Raw genomic sequence first — 25,133 nt, forward strand, 5'->3', positions numbered from 1 at the left:
GGCTGGCTGTGTGTTAAACTGGCCACTAGGGAAATGGCCAGATTACAGAAACAACATAATGCAAATTCCTTTTGACAGGAAGGTATGATGAAATGAGATGTTTGTCTTGAAACTATATATTAAAAGGGTTATTACTCAGGTGTAAAAGAACACTTAAGTTATTTTAGTATATTTTGATTTATTAGTTTACTCTTTATGACAAGCCCCAATTTGCACTGTTGTTGTCACTGACATGTTGACTGATGAGCGTTGGTTGTCTGTCCGTGTTTGTGCTGTTAATTGACAAGCTGGTACGCTGCAAACCAAATTGCCCTCTGGGATTAATAAAGTTCTCTGAATCTGAATCTTAAGTTGATCTAATTTTAGGTTTATTGAATACATTTAGTAACTGGAGTCCAGCTTAAGGACCTTTGTTCCCTTTGGACAGTGCGGGTGGTCCAGAAAGCGAACCAAATTTTGACCCAATAGGGACACATACTTGGCAATGAGTTCTCAATCATGCCCTCAGGTCGGCGGTATTATGTTCCGGTGCGGGGAAAGAAACGCTATGCTAACTATTTTATTCCTTCTGCAATAAGGCTGCTAAATGCACCAAAGGCAGAATAAATCAAGAACTACCAAGCATCCCGCTCTGCTCTACGGTCACTGGTTGTGGTAGTTGCTGATGTCACGACATGTTATTTATTTACTTTACCGGAAATCTTTGTACTATGGACAGGTTGACTGTAAAACCGAATTGCCCTTCTGGAACTGATAAAGTATTCTGAACCTGAATTCTGAATCTGAATTTAAATGTGCTATGTGAAGTGTAATTTATGCTGAAGCTCATTTTAAGATATTTGCAATATACGGAATATCTTAATGGTGTGAAAATGGTGCAATTATAAATATTTTATTGTATTAAAATGTTTACTTTTGTATTTAATCATTGTGTTACACATACAGAAATGTGCCCAGCCTGCATTGGCTTAAATAAGTGGGTTTAAACAGTGCATGTAGGCCTATACATTGCCAGAGAACAAAAGAGGATCATTAAAACATACAGAACATCAAACAGACCATCAAGTCTTCTTTTCCAGGTCTGTGAGACAAAAAACAGCTGTTCTAGTTTTGCTCATCCTGCCACCACAATATTACAGGGTTTTGCTGAGCAATTTCATGAAACTATAGCTCTGTTAGATCATCATTGTTTGTACAGTCTAAAAGAAAGTGGAACTGAGTTTCCACTTCATTCAGTCACACAACTCACAAAGTCAATTTGCCTTAGGAATATTTGTCAATGGACAACCCTAAATGGCCGCAGGAAAAACACCAGATCTTGACTGTGCAAACAAGGATATTTGGCTTTTAGATAAATGAGATATTACATATTACAGAGGACTCAGGTTCTGTTTGATCTGCATGTATGTACTTAGTTTTGGCTTGGACAGAACATTTTAAAAAATATTTTCTGAAAATTCAGCGAGAGCTTATGTTCCAAGGAGTTAACATTACATGACAGATTATTTCTGGAGATATACAGCATACTCACCTGGAAAATTAAGGAAAGTGCTTTGAAGATGAATCAATAATTAACTTATTTTTTTAACAGGAAATAAGTGAACAGCTTATCACTGCATAATGATTGACACCATTATCTGGATATTGTCCTTGAAGACCATGGTTGCCATGAAGCATACTGAGGCATGAAAATGTGACCTGATGGTGATCAACAATTAAGGAGGAACCACTGAACCTTTAATGGAAGGCTGCTAATGCAGAAACAATATGAGCCCTACAGGAAACCACTGAGTGATTTTTTCCTACAAAAACAAATTAATTAGAAACTTGTTTCATGTATTTATTTTCAATCAAATAATTAATCTTTATTTATACAGTGCCAACTCATAACAAATGTGACCTCAAGGCACTTTAAATAAAGAGCAGGAAATTAATAATAATGGTGAAAGTATGTTTATTATTTACAGGAACAGCAAATGATTGGTAACAGACTGATTTTGATATTGATGGTAGTTAGAGGGAACAGGTCTAATACTAACATTTACCATTGTGATGGTGATAAGGGGAGTAGGAATCACAGTATTGATTATTCACAAAATTTCAAAATTAACATTTAGCATTAAAACAGTGATAATATTGGTAAGACTGATACTAATGATTGTAGCAGTTTGAGTCTGGTAGGTCCAGAGCAACTGTTTGTCTGCAGCAACAATCCAGAAGAACCTAAGAGACAAGGGAACCCAGGAACTCCTGGTAAGATCTCTGGTTAGTAACTTTAATGGGAAAAGGAGATTTAAAGTTATTGACATGTGTAACGGATGTGATTGGGGCATAGCAGGAGCTGACACGAGAACTGGTTTCCAGCATTTATTCACTCTGTAGAAGACAATAACAACACACAAATTGTCTTCTTTTTCTGGGCTTTCTGCACCTCTGCTCCCTCAGTGTAGCATAAAAACACTGTGAGGGACAGATAGGAGCAGCTACGGAAACCCAAGAGGTACAGAAGGCAAAAGTGTACAAACTTAATGCTCAAGAATTTAATCAAAGCAGACTTTAGGTCAATGAAAGAAAATCATTTTGATAACTTTCACAAATATTATTATAAACCAGCTCAAACATAAAGTGCATTTTTAGTTCCGTTACACATGCAGAAGAATAGAGGAGAGAGGGAAATGACAGGAGCTTGGTGTGCCAGGTCCACTGGCAGTCTAAGCCTACAGCAACATTTTTGGGCTTTTTTTTGCCTTTATTGATAGGACACCTGAAGAGACACAGGAAACGTGGGGAGATGAGAGTGGGGGGCGACATGCAGGAAATGGTCGACCAGCTGGGAGTTGAGCCGGCAACCTCTGGACAAGGACTGTAGCCTCTGTGCGTATGGGGCGCGCTTAGACCATTAGGCCACCGTCGCCCGAAGCCTATAGCAAAATAACTAAGAGCTGAGCCAGCACTAAATATAAGCTTTATCAAAAAAAAGAAGCATTTTGAGCCCACTCTTAAAAGTAGAGAGGGCGTCTGGTGGATGATTCTAAAGGAGAGTGGCCTGATAAGGTAATACGAGCAGGCCTGCACATTGGGAGTGTAATATACTGTCTGTGGTGGGGTGAGAGGGCACTATGAGCTCTTTAGGATATGATGGTGCCTGACCATTAAGAGCTTTGTAGGTCAGAGGAAGGATTTTAAATTCTATAAGGTATTATAGGGAGCCAGTGTAGAGAACTTAATAGAGGAGAGATGTTCTCTCTTTCCTTTTTCTGGTCAAAAAAGAGAATGACCGCTTGTTTTAGTCCTTTAAAATAATTGCAGCAGGGCTTAAAGTAACATGAATTTGAACAATGTATGAAAGTTAACTGTGGTTGCTTCTTCAAAAAAAACACCCCCCATGTCTGTCTTTCTAACTTTGTTTTCCTTGAACTTTATTGTGTCTAAAAATAGGTTGTCATTAGGTGTTAGAATTGACTTCCTGAAACCTTTACAGAAGCCTGCAGTGAGATGCGATATCTACATTTATAATATCGACATATATGACTCATAAATGTTTTGCACAGCGGAGAGGAAGTATTTTTATTATCTGTTTAACAGCAGAACAACAGAAAAACATGCTCTAGATATGTTTCTCTCATGAGATTGTTATCAGAGTTTACATTATCTACTGTTTGGTTACAAGTCTTTCAATGTGTTACCTCAAACTGAAACCAACTGATTACGGTGACCTGGCATGACCCAGGGCATATGCCTTGTTCCTCACAGCTAGCTTAATAGACAAGCTAAAGATCTATTGCTCCTATGAACATAGAATTTCAGCTCAAGGTCAAAACTGTGGAAAAATGATTAAATGCTCATGAAATTCATAGTGATGTAAAATTTCTTCATAGGCCAGTTACGCACTCTTTACTTAAAATCAATAATATATGCTTGAAATTAATAATATGTAATTGCTAAATAAAATGGTGTAAAGAAATAGTCACAAATAAGATTTTGATTTTCTTCCTTTAATTGCTTAGTTTACATAGTGATGTATGCATTGAATTTGTTACATATAAAACTGCATTCTTTCAAAAAATACCTGCATTTAAATTACAATAACAAAATAAGACTGAATTGTATCTTTTCCTGAAAAACATCTGTGTACTGTCAATAAAAAACAAACATAAAAAGTATAATTTATTCTCTTTTTATAATGAAATGTAACAAACAAAAGCATTTTTTAAAGCTTTTAGAAATCTTATTTGTCCAGGAAGCTATTTTATCATTAAAATGCCCCTGTTATAAATAAGCTTTAACAATTCCAAGTCTCATAATGTAACTGAAATCTGTTGTCTGAAGTCCTTTCTATGACTTTTATTTGAAAAGATGAATTCAAATAAAAACAAAAAATCTTTCAAATTTCATAATATCATACAATTCAGCTTTAATTTAACATATTAACAAAATGTGAACTGAAGGAACTAATGGCTGTAATCCTTTCACACAAAACATTAGAATACCATAGACAACACTGAACAGGTCCAAACAGAATATTTCAAATACTTGCTCCAAAAGGAAACAAAAATATGTACAACTTAATTCGCCTTACTGAAGAGAAATGCTATAATAATTCACAGAGCAAAATGCAGAAATTAACCCTTCAAAACTTAAGAGGTAAAGTATTCTGAGGTATGAGTGTTCGTTTACTGTGTTTATGGATATAGTTTGGACAGAGATCCATAAACAACCATTTCTAGAACTATCTTACAGTTTAAAACTAATGAGCCCCGAAAAGCATTCATATATAAAATGCATTAATTAAAGAATATAAAATGTACAATGTAATAAGTCTTTGAGATGATGCAGGCACAGTGATTGCCAGGAGTTAAATACCTTTCAAATAATGTGCTGTGTGAGCTTTAGTCAGTTTAATCAGTGAACTAGTCAGGTCACTGTTTATCAGTCTTTCTACAAACTGCTCCTCCCATTGCTTCACACAAGTTGAGTCCAGTGAAAAACTCTAAAGTTTCCCTTTAATCCCCACTTCATTACTGTGTTTTCTATCTGTTAATTTAATGCCTTTTTGTAAACCTTTTTTTCAGAGTGAAGTTTTAAGTTTAAAAAATGTAACAGTGGTTTGAATAATCATTGAAAAAGTTTGGTATTTTTCCATCTGAAGGATCTTAAGGAGCTTTACTTTGGATATGTGCTCCTTTGTATCAATAAGCTATTAATGAACAAAAACCTCATGTTGCATGAAACAGACACCTGACACAATACGTATACATTGAAAATGGGATATGTCAAGACTCTTGGTGAACAGTTTTTTAGAAAGCATATCTCAAATGTGTTTGTAATTATTTACAGTACAGTACACGGATAGTGCACAGCATAGGCACACATTTTAAAAAGCAAACAAAGTATAAAGGCACAAATCTAACAGCTACCTACTACTATAATAAAAAAAAATACACTCCAACTGCAAATAAGCGATTTAATCATTTCAGCTGGAGATAAAGTTCATCATTGCATGTTTGGGAGAAACTGATAGAATTCCACTGAAGAGTTTAATTGAACTGTTTTTAGGGATACTTTGGTGTACATTTCAAAACCTGCTATGTGTTGTTGTCCAGAGGTCTATTATGGTACTGATATCCTAATGACATTGCCCATTTTCCTTTTATTCATTTAGTATTTTTCTAATTTACTACTTGATTAAAGTCAAATATGTCCCTATGCAGATGACACACTCCTTTATTTAGTATGTAACTCTCCAGTCTTTGCTCAGTTAAAACAAATGTAAACATTTGTTGTTTTCTCAAACCTGTCCCTCATTTCAAATCTTACATTTGTGTCACTAACTACACCTTATAGTTCACTTATCACCCCAAAACTGACCGAATGGTTTAAAGTGAAGACGGAATTTAAAATCTTGTTAAATCATGCACAGAACAGTTTGAGGGTTAAAGGCTGATTTACACTTCTGCATTGAATTGACAGCGTAGCCTATGGCGGAGGTTCGCGTAGCTCCCGTACCTAAGCAGAGGCCTACGCACGTAGCTGACGTGCACCTCCTCCAAAATGTAACTACCTATAGAAGGACCGCAAGCCCTGTGATTGGTCCGCTCAGCAGCATTGTGTTTCCTGCATTGACAGCACTTCCAGGATCCCAGACATCGGCCGCACATCGGCCGTGTATTTCATCTCTTCCTATCATGTCTGTATGATAAACAGCAACATGTATCAGCTGTAGATTAACATAACACGCTCTGAATCTGAGAGACCGCACTGCCCTCAAGTCCTTCGGCGGAGAATTGTTGCGTGACATGGACACATTGACGCACAAGTATGCGGTGCTCATGTCCGCGTCAGCCCCTGCTGCGTAGGGGAGACGCAGAAGTATAAATCAGCATTCAGTGTGCCTCTTAAAGTCTCACTTGTGTCCTCAACTAGGAATAATGACTGCTGCTAACTTCAATCCCAAACAATAATTGGTTGAGGAGTCTTTGCTGAATGTAGGACATGCTCCAAATCCAACATTTGGTACAATACGTTAAGCTCCCCTTTTCTGGCATTCTTATGTAGATGTATTTATCTATAATGTACTGCAATGTTTGAGAGGTCCTGAGCCACCAGAAAAAATAAACAAATATATACATCTACACAGTTTTTGACAGGCAGTTTTAAACAAGGCTAGTTTGCTAGTGCTGGTGTATCTCTCACTGACCTCTCTGTAGAGCTGTCTTAAAATGACTGAAGCATTTTCACTGAGTAAGGGGTGACAGTTTGGTCTGTTGTGTCTGATTCCAGTATCTGTATTTGCATGAAATTTTCTTTCGTCTAACCATGCACATGGATCTGAAACCACATGTATTTACTACATGTACTTTTTGAAAATAACATTTTCAGTCACTCTGTGGAGAAGGACCGTGGTGGCTTCTTTGGGTTGAGAAAATCCTGCATGGGAGGAGAGAAGAATTGTCAGGGATAAGAAACACTCTGATTCCTTTATTTTAAGACACAGTTTTGCTTTAGTAATCGCCACTGTTACCTGTTTGTTGATCAGCATGCGTCCTACCCTGACACCCAGCTATGTGTGGTGGTCTTCACCCTCTGGGGAAACCCGTGAGGCCCAGCCGCGGGGTCAAAGTTAAAGTCAAGTGCCCCGCCATCCATGAGGGTGTCATGTAAGACGGTCTCCATGTCACACTCAAACCTCTCAATGGACATGTTGTCTAGGTCACTGGGCAGCCGCTCTTGATGACTGTGGTGTACTGAGTTAAGTCCCCTGAAGATATTGTTGCTGCTTGAGCTTGATGAAACATGGTGGGTGTGTGCTGGGTGTCTATGGGGTGGTTGCATATATGTCCTCAGGCTGGTCATCTGAGGAGAGGCCCCTGAAAGATTAGTCCGACTGGTCAGAGGGATCATGTTGCAGCTATTCAAGTCTCGTGAGGTTGAAGGACCTTGGCTAAGTATAACTTGTGGATTCACATGAGGAACTGGGTGACTCTGTGGAGAATTCATCATTTTAACCCCCTTATGTCCCACATTATGGCCCTGGCTGCTGTAAGTGGGTATTAGACCACGTCCCCTCCCAGCCTGAGCCACCGGTGTATCCCTTGAGGGCAACATGTCCCTACTGGCGTCTGGATCTGAAGTCAGCAGCTCTTTCAAGAGGCCAGCAGGGCAGATATACTGGTTCTCGTAAGCTCCAAAGCCTGGCTTGGTCTCTGTAAATGTCTGCATGGGAGCAGGGGAATGGGAGTTCATCCTCACCTGGCTGTACATGCATTTGCGGTAGTCCTGCTGTTGGTGTGGGGTCAAACCAGTGGAGCTGTAGTGGCTACTCTGCAGCATGGCAGCATTAGGGGAATGTGAGGAGTCAGGCCCCAGCTGAGAGGGTTTAGGAAACAGCAGGTTTAAGTTATCCATCAGATTCTCCATAACCACCTCTTGGCCATGTTGGCCCACTGGTCCAGCCATCTCAGACAGGCTTGGCAGGGGGGAGGCTATTTTGGTTCCCACTGCCCCAGGATACATCATGTGGCCATCAGACTCCACCAGGTCATCCTGCTCAGGGGGGAAAGGTGAATGGCGACCACTCAGGGTGCTGGCGTCAGAGCTGGTGCGTGTCCTAAAGGAGCTCCAGGGCTCAAAGTCCTCATTGCTTTGAGAATTTGGGCTTCCCATCCAGTTAGAGTACTGGGACCCAGGACTGCTTGCTCCTCCCTCAATGCCCTCCTGTAGGGCCATCTGAGGATGGAAAAACATTAAAAGCTCACATCTGCCACAAAAATAACCATTGTGTTAGTTCAAATTCAAATTTAAAGGAATAGTTAAACACTTTGGGGACTGTCAGTCATATAAATGGAGAGACTCAGGTTCCTGCAATCTAACTCTGTGAAGACATTCTCAGTTATCTAGAGGCCGTTCCTTGCCTTTTTGGATGAGGCTGACGTGTGATAGAAGTGGAGTATTTCTTTATATATGCAGAATTGACACATAGTACTCCAGGGCACACAATTTAGTTGACAGCTTTGTATGGTCTTTTTATGTTTTTATTTTTTCTCTGCTTTCTCTCTACATTATTTATGTGTATATATGTGTATGCATACGTATGCATGTGTGTGTTTGTATGTATATATATGTATTTCTATTTATTTAATTACTTCTCTTCGTTTATTTTGTCATTTAAAATTATTTTTCAACTAAAAATGTCTTTATGTGTTTTCTATTCATTTATTTATCTGTTTATTTTATTCATTTTATTTTTAATATTATCTATTTCATTTTATTTCATTTCACATGTCTGAGCCCCTGTTTGATTGTATTTGTTTTGTCTTGTTGCCCAGAGAGGAGAGTCTATGTGCTCACTGCTCTACAGGGGACATAGAGACAGAGATGCACTTCCTCCTCTACTGCAGCAAGTTCTCTTCACTAAGAGATTCCCACTACAGGGAAAATTACTAAAATAGTAACAAACTTCCCAACTCCAGAAGAGAAACTGTCAGTTCACCTGGGGGAAGGGTCAGCAGCTCCTCTGGCTGCTAAATATGTGTCTGCCTGTCACAGCCTGAGGGACGCACCATCCCATAATATCTGATTTTAGGTGAAGGTTTTATGAGCATACTGCATCAAGTGAGGACATTGAGATATGCTGTATGGATGACACCATTGTTTTGATGCGTATAAAATGTGTAATATATATAATATGTAATGAATATATATATAATGTATGTGTATAAATCTCATGTGCTTTGGAAACAACATGTCTTTGTTCATGCCAATAAAGCAAATTGAATTGAAAAAATTGAATTGAAATTGAATTGAATTGTTACATCAACAAAGTTACAAAAAAAACACTTTGGGGACTGTTTTCTGTCATCAGGCTTTTATCTGAAGCTACAGCAAGCTATCAGTTAGTTTAGCTTAACAATGGAAACAGGAAGAAACAGGTTACAAAATCTTCAGTGGCTAGTTGCTTGCTGCAGTTTAATTTGAATTGACATGTATGTTAATGATGCACTCATATATCTCTCAACAGGAGGTAAAAAGCTGCATTTCTTCAGTATTTAAAGCTTTACGTAGCTAGATTGTGAGAAAATCATCAAACAATTTACAACTGATATCAAGAATATGAACAGTAGTATTGTTTATAAAATGGGGACTGTACCTTTTTCTTTGTGGCCCTTCCTTTGCTCTTCACCAACTTACTGTTGTTGTCCATGGAGGCAGCTCTGCGCCGCGGCGACTTTCCGTTCTTTCCCCCCTCTGGGTTCAGCATCCACCAGGAGCTTTTTCCAGTTCCTTCGTTCTGAATGCGCATGAAGCGGCTGTGCAGGGACAGGTTGTGTCTGATGGAGTTCTGGAGAAGGAAAATGTGAATCAGTCGTAAGTCATCTGAGGATCATCACAGCTAAGTACATGGAGCCCACTAAAAAGCTATTAGCATCAAATTATCTTAGGATTTATTTGAGATGAGAAATAAAAACAACTAATGGATAAACTTGGGTGTTAGCTTTGTTGCTTTTCAGAGAGGGTTAAATGATTCAGAGAGTTAAATTGCTACAGGGGAAATGTCTATCCTTCCCTAGCCTGAGTGGTGAAGATTTAGGTTGTTGAATGTTATATCAAAGCCAGGAGAGGAGCAGAGAACATAATTATGTCCACATGCTCTGTAATAATATTGTTTCATCCAAGTCTTTTCCACTTCTTCTTGCTTTGGCACAAGAGAGCAGAGGATGTATGGGATTTATACCGTGTATTTATATGATATATTCAGTATTTAACCTTGGAAGACTCCAATCCAGAGTACGGGATCTGTCATATGACAACGGAAAGATTGATGATGGCATCAAACTGACTACATGCTACTCAGCATAACTTTTTCCTTTAATCATAAACATCCATGATTGACAGACTGAGCCTCTACTTATATAACCTTAAAAGCATTCTTATCATATTGAACAAATCATGCTTGTGGTCTGTAATCATATGTTTCCTGTCTCCAAGTTTTATCTGTTCAGCTCTATCTCATTTTCCACCAGCAGCAGCAGCAGCAACTCTGATCTACAAATCTGAAAAAAATAAAACATGGAGAAACCATAAAGGGACCAATCAGATATAAATCAGAATAATCACAGTGAATGTAAGAATTCTTGGATGCTCCAATACTCTACTAAGCTACTGTAAGATCAGGTTGAAAAAAAATAAACTCTCCTGAATAGAACAAAATGTACCTCTTTAGGTTTGACCACCATCTGTACTTGCGGTCACTTTTGTCCTTGTGTTAACGTGTATACACCTAAATCCTTATTCAGTCGATTTCTCTAATGCTATGTTATGAAACCTAAAAAGGACACAGTGGTGTCTCCTGCGGTAATTCTCTCAGGAAGAAAAACAACGATGGCTGAGGAGCAGTTCACGTAGGACACAGACGTAATGTACAGTCTGGGTTCTCTGAAGAACAAAATCTTCCTAATATGCAGCCCATTTCGGCGCTGGATTGTGGGTACAATAAAAGACCAAAGTGTAACACACTAGCAGGGAATTCCCCTGAAAACTCATGTGAATGCAAAAGCAGCTCCCTGCAGTTAGTAAAGCCAGATGTCCCCGACCACAGGACTCAACAGGGATGCACACATCATGGAGATAAAGACAGTCACATTGAAACAATAAACGGATTGTTTGAGTCTGTGCTTCGGGCAATTCACTCAGTATAGAAATTTACTACAGTGTATCATATTATGACAAAAATATCCTTACATGGGTTCTGATTTATCATCTAATTATTTAATGAAAGAATACTCACCGTTTCTAACAGAAATACATAAAACTAAGTCATTATTTCATGTTGCGATTGGCTCTTCAAAGTGATAGATAAACATTATGACTTAGAACCTGATGACACCCTCGATAACTGTAGGAACAGGACAAGCCTTATTTTGAATGAGTGTCCTCATATGAAGGCACTGAACCACTACAAGTTCAACCCCTCTCTATACATCACCACAGCGCTGTGAGTCCTCCTTCTCATAGTGGAGGCAGCGAGCTGTGCATGAACAAGAAGTTCTACAGAAAAAAGAAAGCAGGAGGAGGTTACAGAGTTCGGAGCGAGCATGGGGAGGGTGACAGAGTGAGATGTTTTTGCTGGCAGACACAGGGTCAATGAGTTCACTGAGTGCTGAACACGAGCTCCTCAGCCGGCGCTGACAGAAACATGCAAACAGGTTGGATGGAGCGCGAATGGGGGAGAGGAGGAGGAGGAGGAGGAGGAGGAGAAGAAGCATCATATGTGACGCTCTGGCCTGGACTGCCTTACTACAACAGAACCCACCCCCGCCGAACCGAACTCCTCCCTTCTCTTCCACTGAGCTTTAAAACAAGGCTTCCTGTGTCAGAGGACATCCTGCACACGCATACAGGGGAGACTCAAGGTGCAGCTAACACTCACTGCATTGCTACAAAAAGCAACACAGTGTCACTTGTGACCTTTATGATCCCCTTTCTTCTCTTTATACATAATTTCTCTATCTGTAACCAGACAGGATATGAGTCATTAGAAGAGAACCGGAGATCTGTGCAGTGTGCTAACTCTCTAAACTAACTTCTCATTGACGTTTCTTCTTTGAACATGGCTCAGATCACTTGTGATATGCAAATGCACACAGCCTCTGATTAGAGCTCACAATAGATCATGGACTGCATGACTGGGCCCTGGGTCGGGCTATTCTCTGCATGGCCTGGGATAATCCTTGTCACAGACAGACCTCACCTCAGCCCAAAGAGAACAAAAGACGTCCCCCGCCTCACTTATTCAGGAGGTGCCTCATTCACACATTATATCTCTGAAGGCTCAACCCAAGGTGGCCTAAGTGTATCTTTGTTGCTTCACTTTTTTATAAACTGATTGTTATGGCTCTCAGTGTTGAATGACATTGAAGAGGTGAAATATGTGCACCTGTAGCTGCAAAACAATCATGTGAATGTGGGGTATTAAAAATAATAAATGATCTATGCTGATCTTTCTAGGCGACCAGGGAAGTTCCCAGGCATAGATTAGGTGGCCTTTTACGGTTTAACAGAGAGGGTTTACTGAGTAAGTAGGGCATTGATCCAACACAAAGCTGGAGAAGGGTTAAGATTTCATACTTGGTGAAGTTTTCTAACACAGCGCAGCTATTCCTTTGCCCATCTTGACTTGGGCATTTCATATTGTGCATGATGTAAGGAAGAGAGACGCCATGTATGTTGTTGTTGGTTGACTTAAACGTTCATTTTGCATCATACTGACTAAGTAGAAAGACCCTTTAAAAGTTATTTTGAGCCTTTATTAGATAGGGAGCTAAACCTGTGCTGCATTTTATAGAAAATGTTGGACTTTTTGTTCTACCGTTCTTTAAGAAAAGCCTTATCAGGCAAAAAAAATATTGCTACAGTGATACATTTTGATTGGAAATTGTTTTAGATGAGGATGCAATTTAAAAGAAAAGTTCATTGTAAAGCGGGATTGAATGACGTGGCGTTATTATGGCAATGTTGCTTTAAAGTTGTTCACTCGTATTGTACTGTTCTGTTTCTAGGTTTCTCTGTATGTCCTCTCTGTTTTTTGTTTTGTTTTTGTTCATTGTCATACCACCTGTGTTGCCTTTTCGCCCAGGTCGTTAATGCAAATGAGAATTGGTTCTCAATTGACCTACCTGGTTAAATAAAGGTTAAATACAATATCAATGTAAATAACAGAGAATGTTCTCTACCATACAATTATACTGACATTGATGTTAGCCAAATTAAGAGGTACAAATGGCCCCACTAAAAGTATGAAAACTATCCTTTTTAAGCAGTTTTAATACAGAGTATGACACAAATATGTTACACAGATTATCTGAAGTATTTGACTGTCTCTTGTTCCTAGTAAAGCCTTTCCTTTTACATTATATCTATATTTAATATCAAAACACATTAATTCAAAATGCCAATTTAAAATGGGCTTAAAATGACCACAGCTCTGGTTTGCTTTAAGCAGCTTTTGACCTTTATTGTGAAGGATTTTATATCTCATTTTCAGTTGTTCCAGGGTTTCAAACCTCTTACTGAGAAAGTTTAGACCTATGATGGAGTGTCACATTCCCCATTATGCAGATATTAAAGTCACTCTGGATCAAGTGGTGAAAGAATGACTGACATAGGAACAGCTTTATTGCCTCTGACAAAATCTATTTTCAGTTTGCCTCAAGAAATGAGCAGTGGGCAGAAACTAGTTGACTACCCTGCTAAGACCCACCTACTGCAACCAAACTGAGATCTTTAGGAGACCAGATTAGGGAAATCATCCACCATCTTACAACATTTCAAATGAACCCTATGCCCCTAAATCATTTGTGATCGATATTATGAAGACACGCTGCTGAAGCCTGAAATGACTCCTCCTCCTGGACTTCAAAACAATCAAATTGACACAGCTGCTGTTTCTTGTGTAGTGAAGCGTGAGGCCTGCAGTAACGGTCGCAGGATAAGTAAACAAACAGGGCCCACTTGCAGGGACAGGTGCAGCCACAGAGAAAGTGGCTTCACATACAGCAGGTCCAAACGTTTTACATACAGCGCCAGACACAACCACAGACAGGACAGAGGATCTCCCAGGAGACCAGCTGCTGTAGAGCAGCTGCTGAAATAAGCAGCTAAATTTAATGTCACTGATGGAGCCTAAACGTTAGCAGTGATGAAAAATAATGACTTAAGCAACAGTCAACACTAACTAATGAAGTCCTAAATTTGAAATAATATTTTTTTCTCTCATAAATTATCAGCAACATGTTTTCTCCTTTAATTGTTTGAGGCTATACAGTGTGCTTTGGTCTTGTAAGGCCATTAGCTCATGCTAGCTAACTCTGCTAATGTTTGAACAGTAACATATCATTTATGTATCAGTATGCAGATGTTATAACCTCCCCTTTTTGTGCTAATGCCATGCTATGTGTTAGCATGTCACAGAATGGGACAAAAGCTAAACAAGATGCTAAAACCAAGCTGCATGCAACCTCCGGTCTAAAAACATTAGTCCAATGCGGAAGTGCTAAAAACTGAGATCCACTTGAGGCTGGTTCCGTAAGTACCAGAAACCACATACACACCAATTAAAAAAAGCCGATCTTTACAGCAGAAATAAACATGTTTACAGCCTGGTACAAAAGGCGAGTGTAGTCTGGATAGCTCATTTCTCGATCGGCACACACTGCATGGGGGTGATTTTTTTTCTAATTTTCGGCAATTTCGAAGATATTGAGATTATGAGTCTTTCAATGAGAGGCACAGCTGACTTGATTGACAGAGAGAACACTGTCGCTGTTGGCTTGGAGGCTCAAAGCCCGCCTCTTTACATCACAATCGCTCGACAGCAGCAATATGGCTCCCGCTGACGACTGGCCTCAAAACAGCACTTCAGAAACAGATGGGTGACGTCACGGATACAATGTCCATATTTTATACAGTCTATGGTTAAAACCCAAATAGTTATCTGGGATGTGATATGATTATCATGAGCAAAATAGTTAGCAAACACTATAGATTAAGTCACTAAAATGTCACCTTTAAGTTTGCTAACATTAACCTATGATGTCTTCTTAAATTTAGCCAACATAAAACTAAAATGTCTTCCTAAAGTCTGTTCACATTACCCTAGCATTACTATTATTAGCTACCTTTAGCCACAGGTACCACATTAGATAAGGCTTAAGGCTAAGTAAATTCATCTTTATTTTTATTTATTTATTTATTTTTTATATTTTGGGCTTTTTCACCTTTATTGACAGGACAGCTGCAGAGAGACAGGAAATGTGGGGAGTGGAGAGTGGGGGAAGACACGCAGTAAAGGATCACTCGGTCGGGAGTCGAACCACCAACCTCTGCAACAAGGACTAGAGCCTCTATACATGAGGCGCTTAGACCGCTAGGCCACCAGCGCCCCAAGTAATTTCATCTTTTCAACTAAGATAAAAAAAATTAATGTTTGTCTTCCCTTTTAAGTGTTAACATTGTCTTGTTTTTTTTTAATCTGTAGTGATTTGATGTTGTATAACCTTCTATTTTGGTACTTTTAATCAGAGCTTGAATGACCTCAGCAAAGGGTACACATGCCCTCAATCCATTGTTTCTGTCACTTCTGCCCTAAACAGAAGTAATATAGAATTGTGTAAGAGTTGTAACAATTGTCCATAAATCAAAATCACTTCAACAGTGAAATGAGGAAGTATGCTAATCTCTTTGGCCACCGTGACCAGAAAGAGTTCAGCAGTGGGCAAACTTCAAAAACAAATTAACTTCTGCTCTCTAGTCAATAATGAGACTCACAATGTCAAAATATAAATAAGCTACCATCTTTATGTAGTGATATGTGTGAAATATATGCCGCAGTACCAATTTATTTTAGTAAATGCATGCAATCATAATGAGACAGTTACATGGATTCAAAAAATGATATCTGTCTTTTGTTATATTGCTACCACTACAAATCAGTGAGATATCTGGTGTAAATGAGACAACTAGATAGCACAGCACTTGCAGAGATTACAGTAAAAGGATAAGCCACTTCCTGACACTGTCTTCCTGTGCACCCCTCCCCCCTTTCTCCTCTGACCCAGGAAGTGCAAGCACAGAGCAATGTGAGTGGGACCTGAGCTTTCTGTTACAGCAGGGTGGTTAAAAAAAAGGCAAGCTTGGGTGCAGAGGAAGAAAAAAACACTTCGGCTGAGTGTGGAGACCATGTTCCCTCTTTATGGCTGCAGGCAACAATGCAAGCCACTTCATTAACACTGAGCATCACACCAAGTGACCTACTTCTCTGATTGCTTCAAAGCAAGACCATGAAAAGACATGGGGGAAACTTTGTGTCAAGGGGTTCAGCCTTAGACACACAAGAAAGAGAGAAATGAGAATGACAGAAAAACAAACATCATTGTCTGATGTGCCATTGATTTAAAAACATTAAAGCTGAATCATACTAAAGATTGTAGAAATACCAGAGTGATTAAACTTGATCTTGATCTCAGGCTAAGCTTCACATTCTTGTCACATTACGGGGTAAAAAGGCCAACCTGTTGTAGGATTGGACATTAATCTCAATTACCCTTGATCCAGCTTATCTTTCTTTACGCCATATTTCTTTCCCCTCCGGCACCCATGTCCTTTGTATTTTGCATAATAGACTTGAGGCCAGGTCCTTTTTGTGAACATAATACAGAGGGGGGCTATTGTCCTGTGTGTGCAGGCTAGAGGACAATGCTGAAACCCAAATGCCACAGATTCCAAAGGCTCACACATGTGTAGACGACAGACTGTACACAGGCCTCAGTTCACAGCCAGCCAGTCAGCTGACTGCTCCCCTCCTTCCCTCAAGCAATCGGTTGCTCCTCTTTGAAAACCCCTGCCCTGAGCCTCCCTTTCTTCATGGGGTTACTTGAAGCTTTCAGTGGGCCTCTTAAGTTCATGCCTCCCTTTTTAACCTAGTGATCCCAAGACAAATAGCTGGAGGTTATTCAGGGTTCTTTTGCCTCTTTTAGAGGCAAGCTGTTGACTTTTTCCAGGCCTGTGTGGCTCAACTAAGTTTACAGGCTAACAATATAACACTCCTTTGCATGCTGAGTCATTCTAAGAATTGACCCTCGGCTAAATAAAATATGTAAACTTAAACTTGAGAAAGTACCCTGAATTTATGAATATTTCTAAAGCGCCAGCAGGCAGGCCAACTGCTGTTCAAAGTTGTATTGACTCAACAGAGCTTAGAGCCAAATGCTTACGACTGCAAACATCTTGCTAACATCTTTAACAATGACAGTTCTTGCTTATGTTCTGAGTTTAGCACTTTTGAAAAGCTACATTTTACAGCAGTAATTGACAGTAACCACAAAACACAGCTGTGTTTCCATAAAGTGTCACAAATCTTGTAAAATTTCACTTGACTATATTTTAATGGAACCATGTTCATGTAAAGTGGTAAATGAAATGCTGTTAGAATTGCACACGCTGTATTCCAGGCTGTAAGGCATATAGACGATAGAGGTGTGAAAAAATAACGATACAGCAATATATTGCGATACTTTGACCTCTGATATAATATCGATATTTCAACTCTTAATGACGATTATTTGTAAAAATGAAAAAACATGTTTTAGCCGAGTTGGAACTGAAATATGACTTCAGTATTTCAAAAACAATAAAGTGGAAAAGTTGTTTTCAATCAAATAGTTTTGACTTAATTTATCCTTTCAATGTTTGAGCAATATTGTGTTATTTGAATGTACACCAACTCTACTTTTTTCTTAGTTAACTGAGTAGAATATCGCAATATGTCCCAATATTGTGATATCGTGATACTATCATAACGTGACCCAAGTATCGTGATGCGTATCATGAGGTTCTTGCCAATACTCACCCCTAATAGACGTAGGGAATCTGACATTTATTACCATTCATTTATCGTATTTTTAGCATTAAGCCACTTGATAGCTAATTCTCCCATTAGCCATGATGTTAAAAATGTAAAATTGTACCATTTCAGAGGACTACATGACACAATAGAAAAGAGATAAATTCCTTGCTAATGTTAACATTAGCTAAGAAAGGGATGAATGCTTAAATGAACTGTGGTCTATGTAAGTTAAAGTCAAAATGATACTGTTGCACTTTATACTGTGGCCTGGTTTCTCCCTTGATTATACTAACCATTGTTTATTAAGTTCCTTATCTTTCATGACGTGGTTAACTGATGATGGTTGTCAGACTCCACATGTTAATGGGACATCATAATGACAGCAGTTGAAATTACCATCCTTAGCATGACATCTGGGGGATAGAGCCAATATGTGAAGTAGTGTATTTATTTGTCAATTTTTCTAATGACACAAGAGGCATTTGTAATCAGCAGATCACTTGAGTTGGTCATTAATGATTTTATCAATAATTGGGCCCATCATTGACCATAATGACTGTATTTAACATTAGTCTCTGCTTCAAGACAGTCTGCACCTCACTTCCATAAGGGGACACTTTCATAAGCTGTCAATGTACCTTGGAGATGTTGAAATGGAGCTTTTCCATTTAGCTACTCAACTCATCCTGAACAAATACTGTCAGTGTTGCTGGTTTCAACAGTGGTGATATGCAAACATCAGGCACCAGACAGCATAAGAGAAGCAGCCTTTGACCCCTGTGATATAGCATTATAGAACACTTCACAACAGGCATTGATGCACACAGGGTGTCAGGCGCCAAGTGCCAATGGCGAGTAAAAAATTAGTTTGGCGTAAAACAAAAACACACTACCGCCAGTGGCCGATGAAAACTTTTGTATTGCATGTGAGGTTTTGTTTTCATACTTTCTCCGACTGTCAGGCTATTTTGACCCTCGCAGCGTGCTGTACTTGTGTTGTGATTAGGTACATCGGTAAGGGCGTGACGTCAGCTACTGGAGTTCTATTCATTCCCTTTGCTTGAAGAAGCACGGCGGGAAGAGCGGGAAGAGCGGTCCGAGGAAAATGTGGCGACACATTCCTGGCACGAAGCCACCACAAACAAAAAGGATAAACAAAGATGCAGGAGAAGATCAAGAAGAGGAACACACAGCTAAATGGAGTAATGTACGGTAATTATTTCAAATCAAATAAGGCATGATATTTTTATTTGGCTGGAGAAAAATATTTTTGGCCGGTAAATTTTTGGAGGTTACTAGCCCATGGCAGATGAGGTAAAAGTTAATTTTATGCCCTGCTTGCACATATGTCTGCAGGCTTCCACCATATAGCACTGGTGTCAAACATTCTTAATATAAGAACCAACTGTGTTACATGCTTCAAAGCCTTGAACGAGTCCAAGTATGAAGAAGTTTTCATGTAAATGAATTTAAAATAAATGCATCAGAGCTTTTGTGCCAGTTAAATTCATGGCTTGCATCTTCCTGTTCCAGTATTTCATGTCACAGTTCACTAAGAAAAACAATGACAGTACCAGTAAGATGGTGAAGTACCTTATAAGCTCACTACCATTTATAGACCCACCAACATCCCAGGGGAACCAGTCCTCCCAGTTGGCCTCCCGGGGCCTTTATCTTGTGGCAAAGGCACTGTGATCGCTGAGCTGCCACACAACTTTTGGAGGGAAAACAAAACATGTCCATGACATGGAGGAGACAGGAAGCTCTAGCGGCAGCAGCATCGCCCTCGTCCTGCCCTCCACCCACCTTCAGTTTTTTAGGTGGAGCTATATAATCACTGAGGTTCAAACTCAACGCCCTCCACCCACCATGAGGTCTCTGGCATACCTCTATCTGTCATTACAATCAGGGCCGCTCATGCATGTGGATTCTAAAGTCAATACAAAGGCCAGACTGATGATTTCTTTGTGGTGGGACTGTTGAAATCAAACAGAGTTAGGTGCACAAACATAATCTGGTTTCTACCTCTCTCTTTTTTTTTCCCGGCCCTGACCCTCGTGTTTTGCAAGGCGGGGAAGTGAACACATGGCACTGTTTTCCATCCACTAGGCAGGAAATGCATCATAGTTCATTGTGGGGGGACCGCCGTGTTTTTTTAACAGGAAGGTGTAAAAATAACTATTAGCCAGTGGTTCCAAGGCCCAGAGTGGGACAACATTTAGGAATGCAGAGGTTGAAGTAGAGATGTGTTGATTTAATATCAAAGATAAACAGGCTGCAGCTATTGTTCTTGATGGAAATGGATTTCCATCAAGGAATCCATAAGGCTTCTTTGAGTCGCACCAATTTTTAAAAAAAGCATAGCTCTTTAAATTAACATATCATATATACGTAGATATTACAATTCTTTACAAAAGGAGCATATATTAATTTTATGGCAATCAACAGTTCTTGAGACAAAACATCAAATATCAATCCAAAGGTGGCGCTTGAGAACACGTTTTTGGACCACCAAAGTCAGAATGGTTCATCCTCTGGGGATAATTAAATGTTCTAACTAAAGTCTTTAGTTCTTGAAAGGCTTCATTCAGCCCAAAGTGGTGCCCAACCTTGCTGCCGCCAAAGCTATACCAGCCAAAAAGATAAAACACTTTGTTTGGAATTTTTCGTCCACTTTTAGAAAAGTCCTCCATGCCCTAGAGCATCCGGCCTACACTGAGGATCACATGAATCCCATAACTATGGCTGGTTATACTCAATCACAGTGTGACAAGTTCAGGACAATGTACTCCTGGCTGATTAGAAACCTAATTTAATGTTCAAGTTATCATAAGTTTGTAGACTTGTACTAAAAACTGCAGGTTAAATAAAAATGTACAATACAGAAGTTATGGAAACTCCTAGAGTTCTTATGAAAAGTTCAACCCCCCCATAGGTCCACTTGGACACACACAAACATCTCCTCTAAAGGTTTGAGAGGAGGAAGTGATAGGATAAAGAGCAGCGATCCCTCTCTCCGAGCCGTAGCATCCGCAGAGGAAACTCTAGAAGACAGGGACACAGAGATATGAGCGCACAGCTCAGGAATGGAGGATGTTTGACGTTGTTCCCAGCATTCCCTTCTCTCAGCCCCTTCCCCTCCGACACACTCCTGAACACTGATTGAGCTGTTTGCGTCGCCTCCTGTTATTGCCAAGGGACTTTACTCCACGCTGTGTCCCTGGCTATCTGGCTGTATTCCCACCAGCCTGTGCACCTACAGTACATATGAAACAATGTGATGTTGAAGAGCTGCAGAAAGACTGAGAAAAGGAGGAGAGGGAGGTTGAGCAGAGCCATATTTCATAATGCCAGCTGTGATCAGACTCCTCACAGAGGGGGTGTTAAACAATGGACACTATATTTGATTGAGGTTCACAGAGGCATTTCCTGACATAACTTCAAAATTACATCTCATTTCAGGAGAATGCAGGGGTGACAGGAAGGCTGCAAAGCTGAAATATGAACTTGACTCAAATTTTGTTAGAGTTTGCACATTTTAATTGGCGTCGACTTTGGCTGTCTTTGTCTGCATTCATCCTGAGTTATTTTCTATCCGTCTCAGCTGAGTAACTTCCTCGACCGGTGAGACAATATTAAGAGCTGGATTAACATGTTTGTGCAGGCGTTAGGCTAATGCTTTTACAACTTGTCCCTTGTACTTTAAACATTTCCAGACAGGAAAGCAGGAAAGCTTTCAAATTTCAGGAATGTACCGGGTTTTCCATTACTGTGGAAATGCTGCATAGACTATGACTCAGTATGTGTTGTGGTGAACTGGATTGGTTGTTCCCACCAAAGTTTGTTCGTTTATGAGTATATTTGCACGATATTCACCTCAGCTAAACACGACTTCACTTATAAATAGCTCCTATTTTTACATTGAGCATACAGATGTATTAAAAAGCTGAAGATGACTTGCAATTGTGTCTCATTTCTTTATTCTCTATCCTCCACATCTTTTTTTTTTCACTGCATTATTCAACTTCAGCATTGCACAGAGTGAAATCTTCTCAGGCACATGTATGGGATGTTTACAGTCAGACTTGTTGCTCCTTCCTCCCTGACACAGCAGCTTGGAGGCGTGTGCTGCTACTGCTGCTGACAGAGGAAACCACTCCAAAACTTCAAAGGCTACTGAGATGAGAACGTTCAACTGCTAACTTCAAACACAGTTAAAACCGTTTTAAAATCGTTTTAAAGGTCTAGCTTTTTTTTTTTTATATCGTTTTCTGGTTGTAAAATATTTTAATCTCTCCTCTTGATTGGGGAAATATGAAAAAAAAAAAAAAAAGTATAATTTTTCTGTATCAATAATTTCAGATGGGATGAATGCCTATCTTTGACACTGAGCATGTATTCAATATTGGAGTGAAATACAGGTTTATTTATTTATTTTTTATTTAACCTTTATTTAACCAGGTGAGTTAATTGAGAACCAATTCTCATTTGCAATAATGACCTGGGTTTAGACTTTAAAAAGCATCATCAAATGGGTCATGCAAACCCCTGATTAGATACAAGTTGAGATGACTTTAATGTTAGAGGTGACTAAGCAGTGGCACTTAACTTAAGGGGAGAGTAACCAAGTCTTTTCTGCTTAGCACTTTCCAAAACCAAGCTATATTTTGTCAATGGAATTAAAACATTGAGTGACATTTTTGCAGCTTATAGTTGGTCAATTATTATACATGCTTAAGGGTAAAAAAAGAGAAAAACCTCATAAAACTATCGAGCTTTGTTCCCTTTCTGTGTACAAAGTGTGAGGCTTTGATGGACACTGGAATAATAATGTTGGTCATCATATCTGTGCTTACAGCCACATCAAGCAGGGCAGATCAAGGGGCAATATCTGAGTTTGAACAGTACTGATCAGCTGCTTATTGAACTTCATGAAACTTTAATATTGCGTGATACTTTGAAAATACATTGATTGATTTGAAGAGTATTTGTGGGTATTTTTCACCATAAAACTTGTTTTGTGTTGTTGAATTTGGTTGAAATGGTTTTCAGGGATAAAAGGCTTCAATAAACCATCCCAGTTTGAATTTAAAAAACAACTATATAATACTTTAGTGCAGGGGTTCCCAAAGTGTGGGTTGGGACCCCCTCGGGGGTCGTGTGACACAAATGGGGGGTCGTGAGATATCCTCAAGATTTTTTTTTTAAAAGTTATCTAAAATTATTTATTATTATTTATTTTTGTTTAATGACCTTGTTTTCTTATGTCTATCTTCCTTTTGTTTTATACTGTTTATTATTATTGTTTCTTTATTTTGTATACTTTAATTTTTTCTTCTCTTTTTTGGTTTTGTGTTACTTATATATCATTTTTTAACTTGTGGTGAACAAAGAAATACTGAACACATGCAATAAAAAGTTGAATGACAACAGTTATCTAGAAATAGTGCATTTTACCCATTATAGTAAAAAATATTGACAAAAATTGTATCTAAACTTGAAATAAAACCTTTAAAATAAAACATTTAATGAGTGTTTCTGCCTTTCTTTGTTTCCAGATGACTCCTAAGTTTAGGGTTAGTGAACAGTTAATTATCAAAAGCATCAGTAGCAGTAGGTTAATTCATAAAGGAGCAGGAAACACAGCCACATGCTCATATAGGTAGGCTGATTTTCTGCAGACCAGCTAAATGAAGCCACATTAAATCACTTTGAGGGTCTTTGGCACCTATATTTTGGGGGTCGCAGGCTGAACAATTTTGGGAACCCCTACTTTACGCACGCTGACACTCACCTTCCAGCCCGCGGAGCTGTTGCTGTCTCCTTTATCCTTGAAGTAAGGCACACTCTTCACCATCCAGTCGTAAATCTGAGACAACGTCAGTCTCTTCTCAGGTGAGCTGTCTATCGCCTTAGTAATCAGGTCAGCATACGACATGTTGCCCCAGGCGTTACGACGGGACGAGCTCGTCTTCCTCGGGCCGGAGCCGCCCAAAGGTGCGACACCAGGAGGGGGCACCTGTTGCAGAGGCGGCGGCTGTGGACCTGGGAGCTGCTGCAGATGGTGATTACGCTGGTGGTGGTGGTGATGATGAAGATGCAAACAGTTCCCCTCTCGACATAGGAATTCATTGCAGGGTAAAGGAGGTTTCTGCTCCGTGTACTCTTCATAGTCTTCCTCCAACAAGCCGAGGTTACCGATGAACTCGGTGTTTCCTCCCGGCTCCTGCTGCACGGAGGGCGCCGGTGAGGATGTGTTGGAGCTGGCCGGGTCAGTAAGCTCCGGTCGGGGCAGCGGCCAGGTGCATGACCGCGGGCGGGACAGAGGTTCGAAATCCGGGTCTATTTCGACCGGCTGTGTTTGTGGTGGTGGTACCTCATCCATATCAGACTCCAACCTGTTTTTTCGCTGTCACACAGTCACCCACATAAAAACAAATAATTCAAAAAAAATTACACAAGTAAAAAAAAAAGTTTCTTCCACGAGTCCAGAGAGCTGCTCTACTGAGGGCTTCTGGAAATCAAAAGTGAGACAACTTTTTCTCAAGGTCTCAATAAAGTTCACTCCATCCTGCAACGACTCCTAACAACTCTCATGTCTACCCGCTCTGTCATAACAGTAGTAGTCCTCTGACTATGATGATGCCTTCATGGCCCACACACAGACTCCGATTTCCGGGTTTTACAACTTCACGATGCATTCAAGTGCCTTAAAGTTGTAACTCGGTCCAAGTTGTAGCTGTTTGAAATACATTGTGCATTATAAGCAGTGGTGGACAGTAACACAGTAGATTTACTTGAGTACTGTACTTAAGTACATTTTTGGAGTATCTGTGCTTTGCTTGAGTATTATTTTTGGGGGGAATTTATTACTTTTACTCCACTACATTCAGAAGACAATTATTTTACTTTTTACTCCACTACATTTCTATCAGTGCTCTAGTTACTCACTACTTTAGCTTTGAAGTCAGCTCATGAATTCCCTTCTTTTCTGAAATCTGATCCCATGGTTGAAAGTGGAGCAAACACAGAGCAAATTTCACTCAGATCAGGCAGTTAATTTAGAGGTGGTAATGATGGCTATAATTCTCCACCTGAGCACACATGGCCATATCTTCAGCCTGTGTTAGAGGTTTTTGAAATGAAGAATGATACGTATCCTTTAAATTTTTCTCCCTGTTTACCACTCTGCCCAAACATACAAAAATGTACTGTCCAACATGAGAAAGCGTGT

The 25,133-nt window shown here is 39.6% G+C and overlaps 1 protein-coding gene across 1 annotated transcript; it reads right to left on the bottom strand.

The window, feature by feature from the left end:
• Window positions 1-3,992: 3,992 nt before the first annotated feature.
• LOC117813150 (forkhead box protein O1-A-like) lies at window positions 3,993-24,511 on the bottom strand. Its single transcript, XM_034684269.1, has 4 exons — window positions 23,694-24,511; window positions 9,647-9,838; window positions 7,022-8,226; window positions 3,993-6,927 (listed from the first exon to the last, which is right to left on the bottom strand). The coding sequence occupies exons 1-3, from the start codon at window positions 24,282-24,284 to the stop codon at window positions 7,045-7,047; spliced, it is 1,965 nt and encodes a 654-aa protein (XP_034540160.1). The 5' UTR covers window positions 24,285-24,511; the 3' UTR covers window positions 3,993-6,927; window positions 7,022-7,044.
• Between the last annotated feature and the right edge of the window lie 622 nt (window positions 24,512-25,133).

The sequence above is a fragment of the Notolabrus celidotus genome, chromosome 5 (genome assembly GCF_009762535.1).
Source record: "Notolabrus celidotus isolate fNotCel1 chromosome 5, fNotCel1.pri, whole genome shotgun sequence".
In the NCBI taxonomy this organism is placed as follows: Eukaryota; Metazoa; Chordata; class Actinopteri; order Labriformes; family Labridae; genus Notolabrus; species Notolabrus celidotus.

Coding starts and splice junctions, on each gene's coding strand:
- LOC117813150 (XM_034684269.1), bottom strand. CDS start 24,284: ATGGATGAGGTACCACCACCACAAACACAGCCGGTCGAAATAGACCCG. Junction 9,839..23,693: donor ACAGCTCCGCGGGCTGGAAG/GTGAGTGTCAGC, acceptor TTCCTTCTCCAG/AACTCCATCAGACACAACCT. Junction 8,227..9,646: donor GAAGGGCCACAAAGAAAAAG/GTACAGTCCCCA, acceptor TTCCATCCTCAG/ATGGCCCTACAGGAGGGCAT.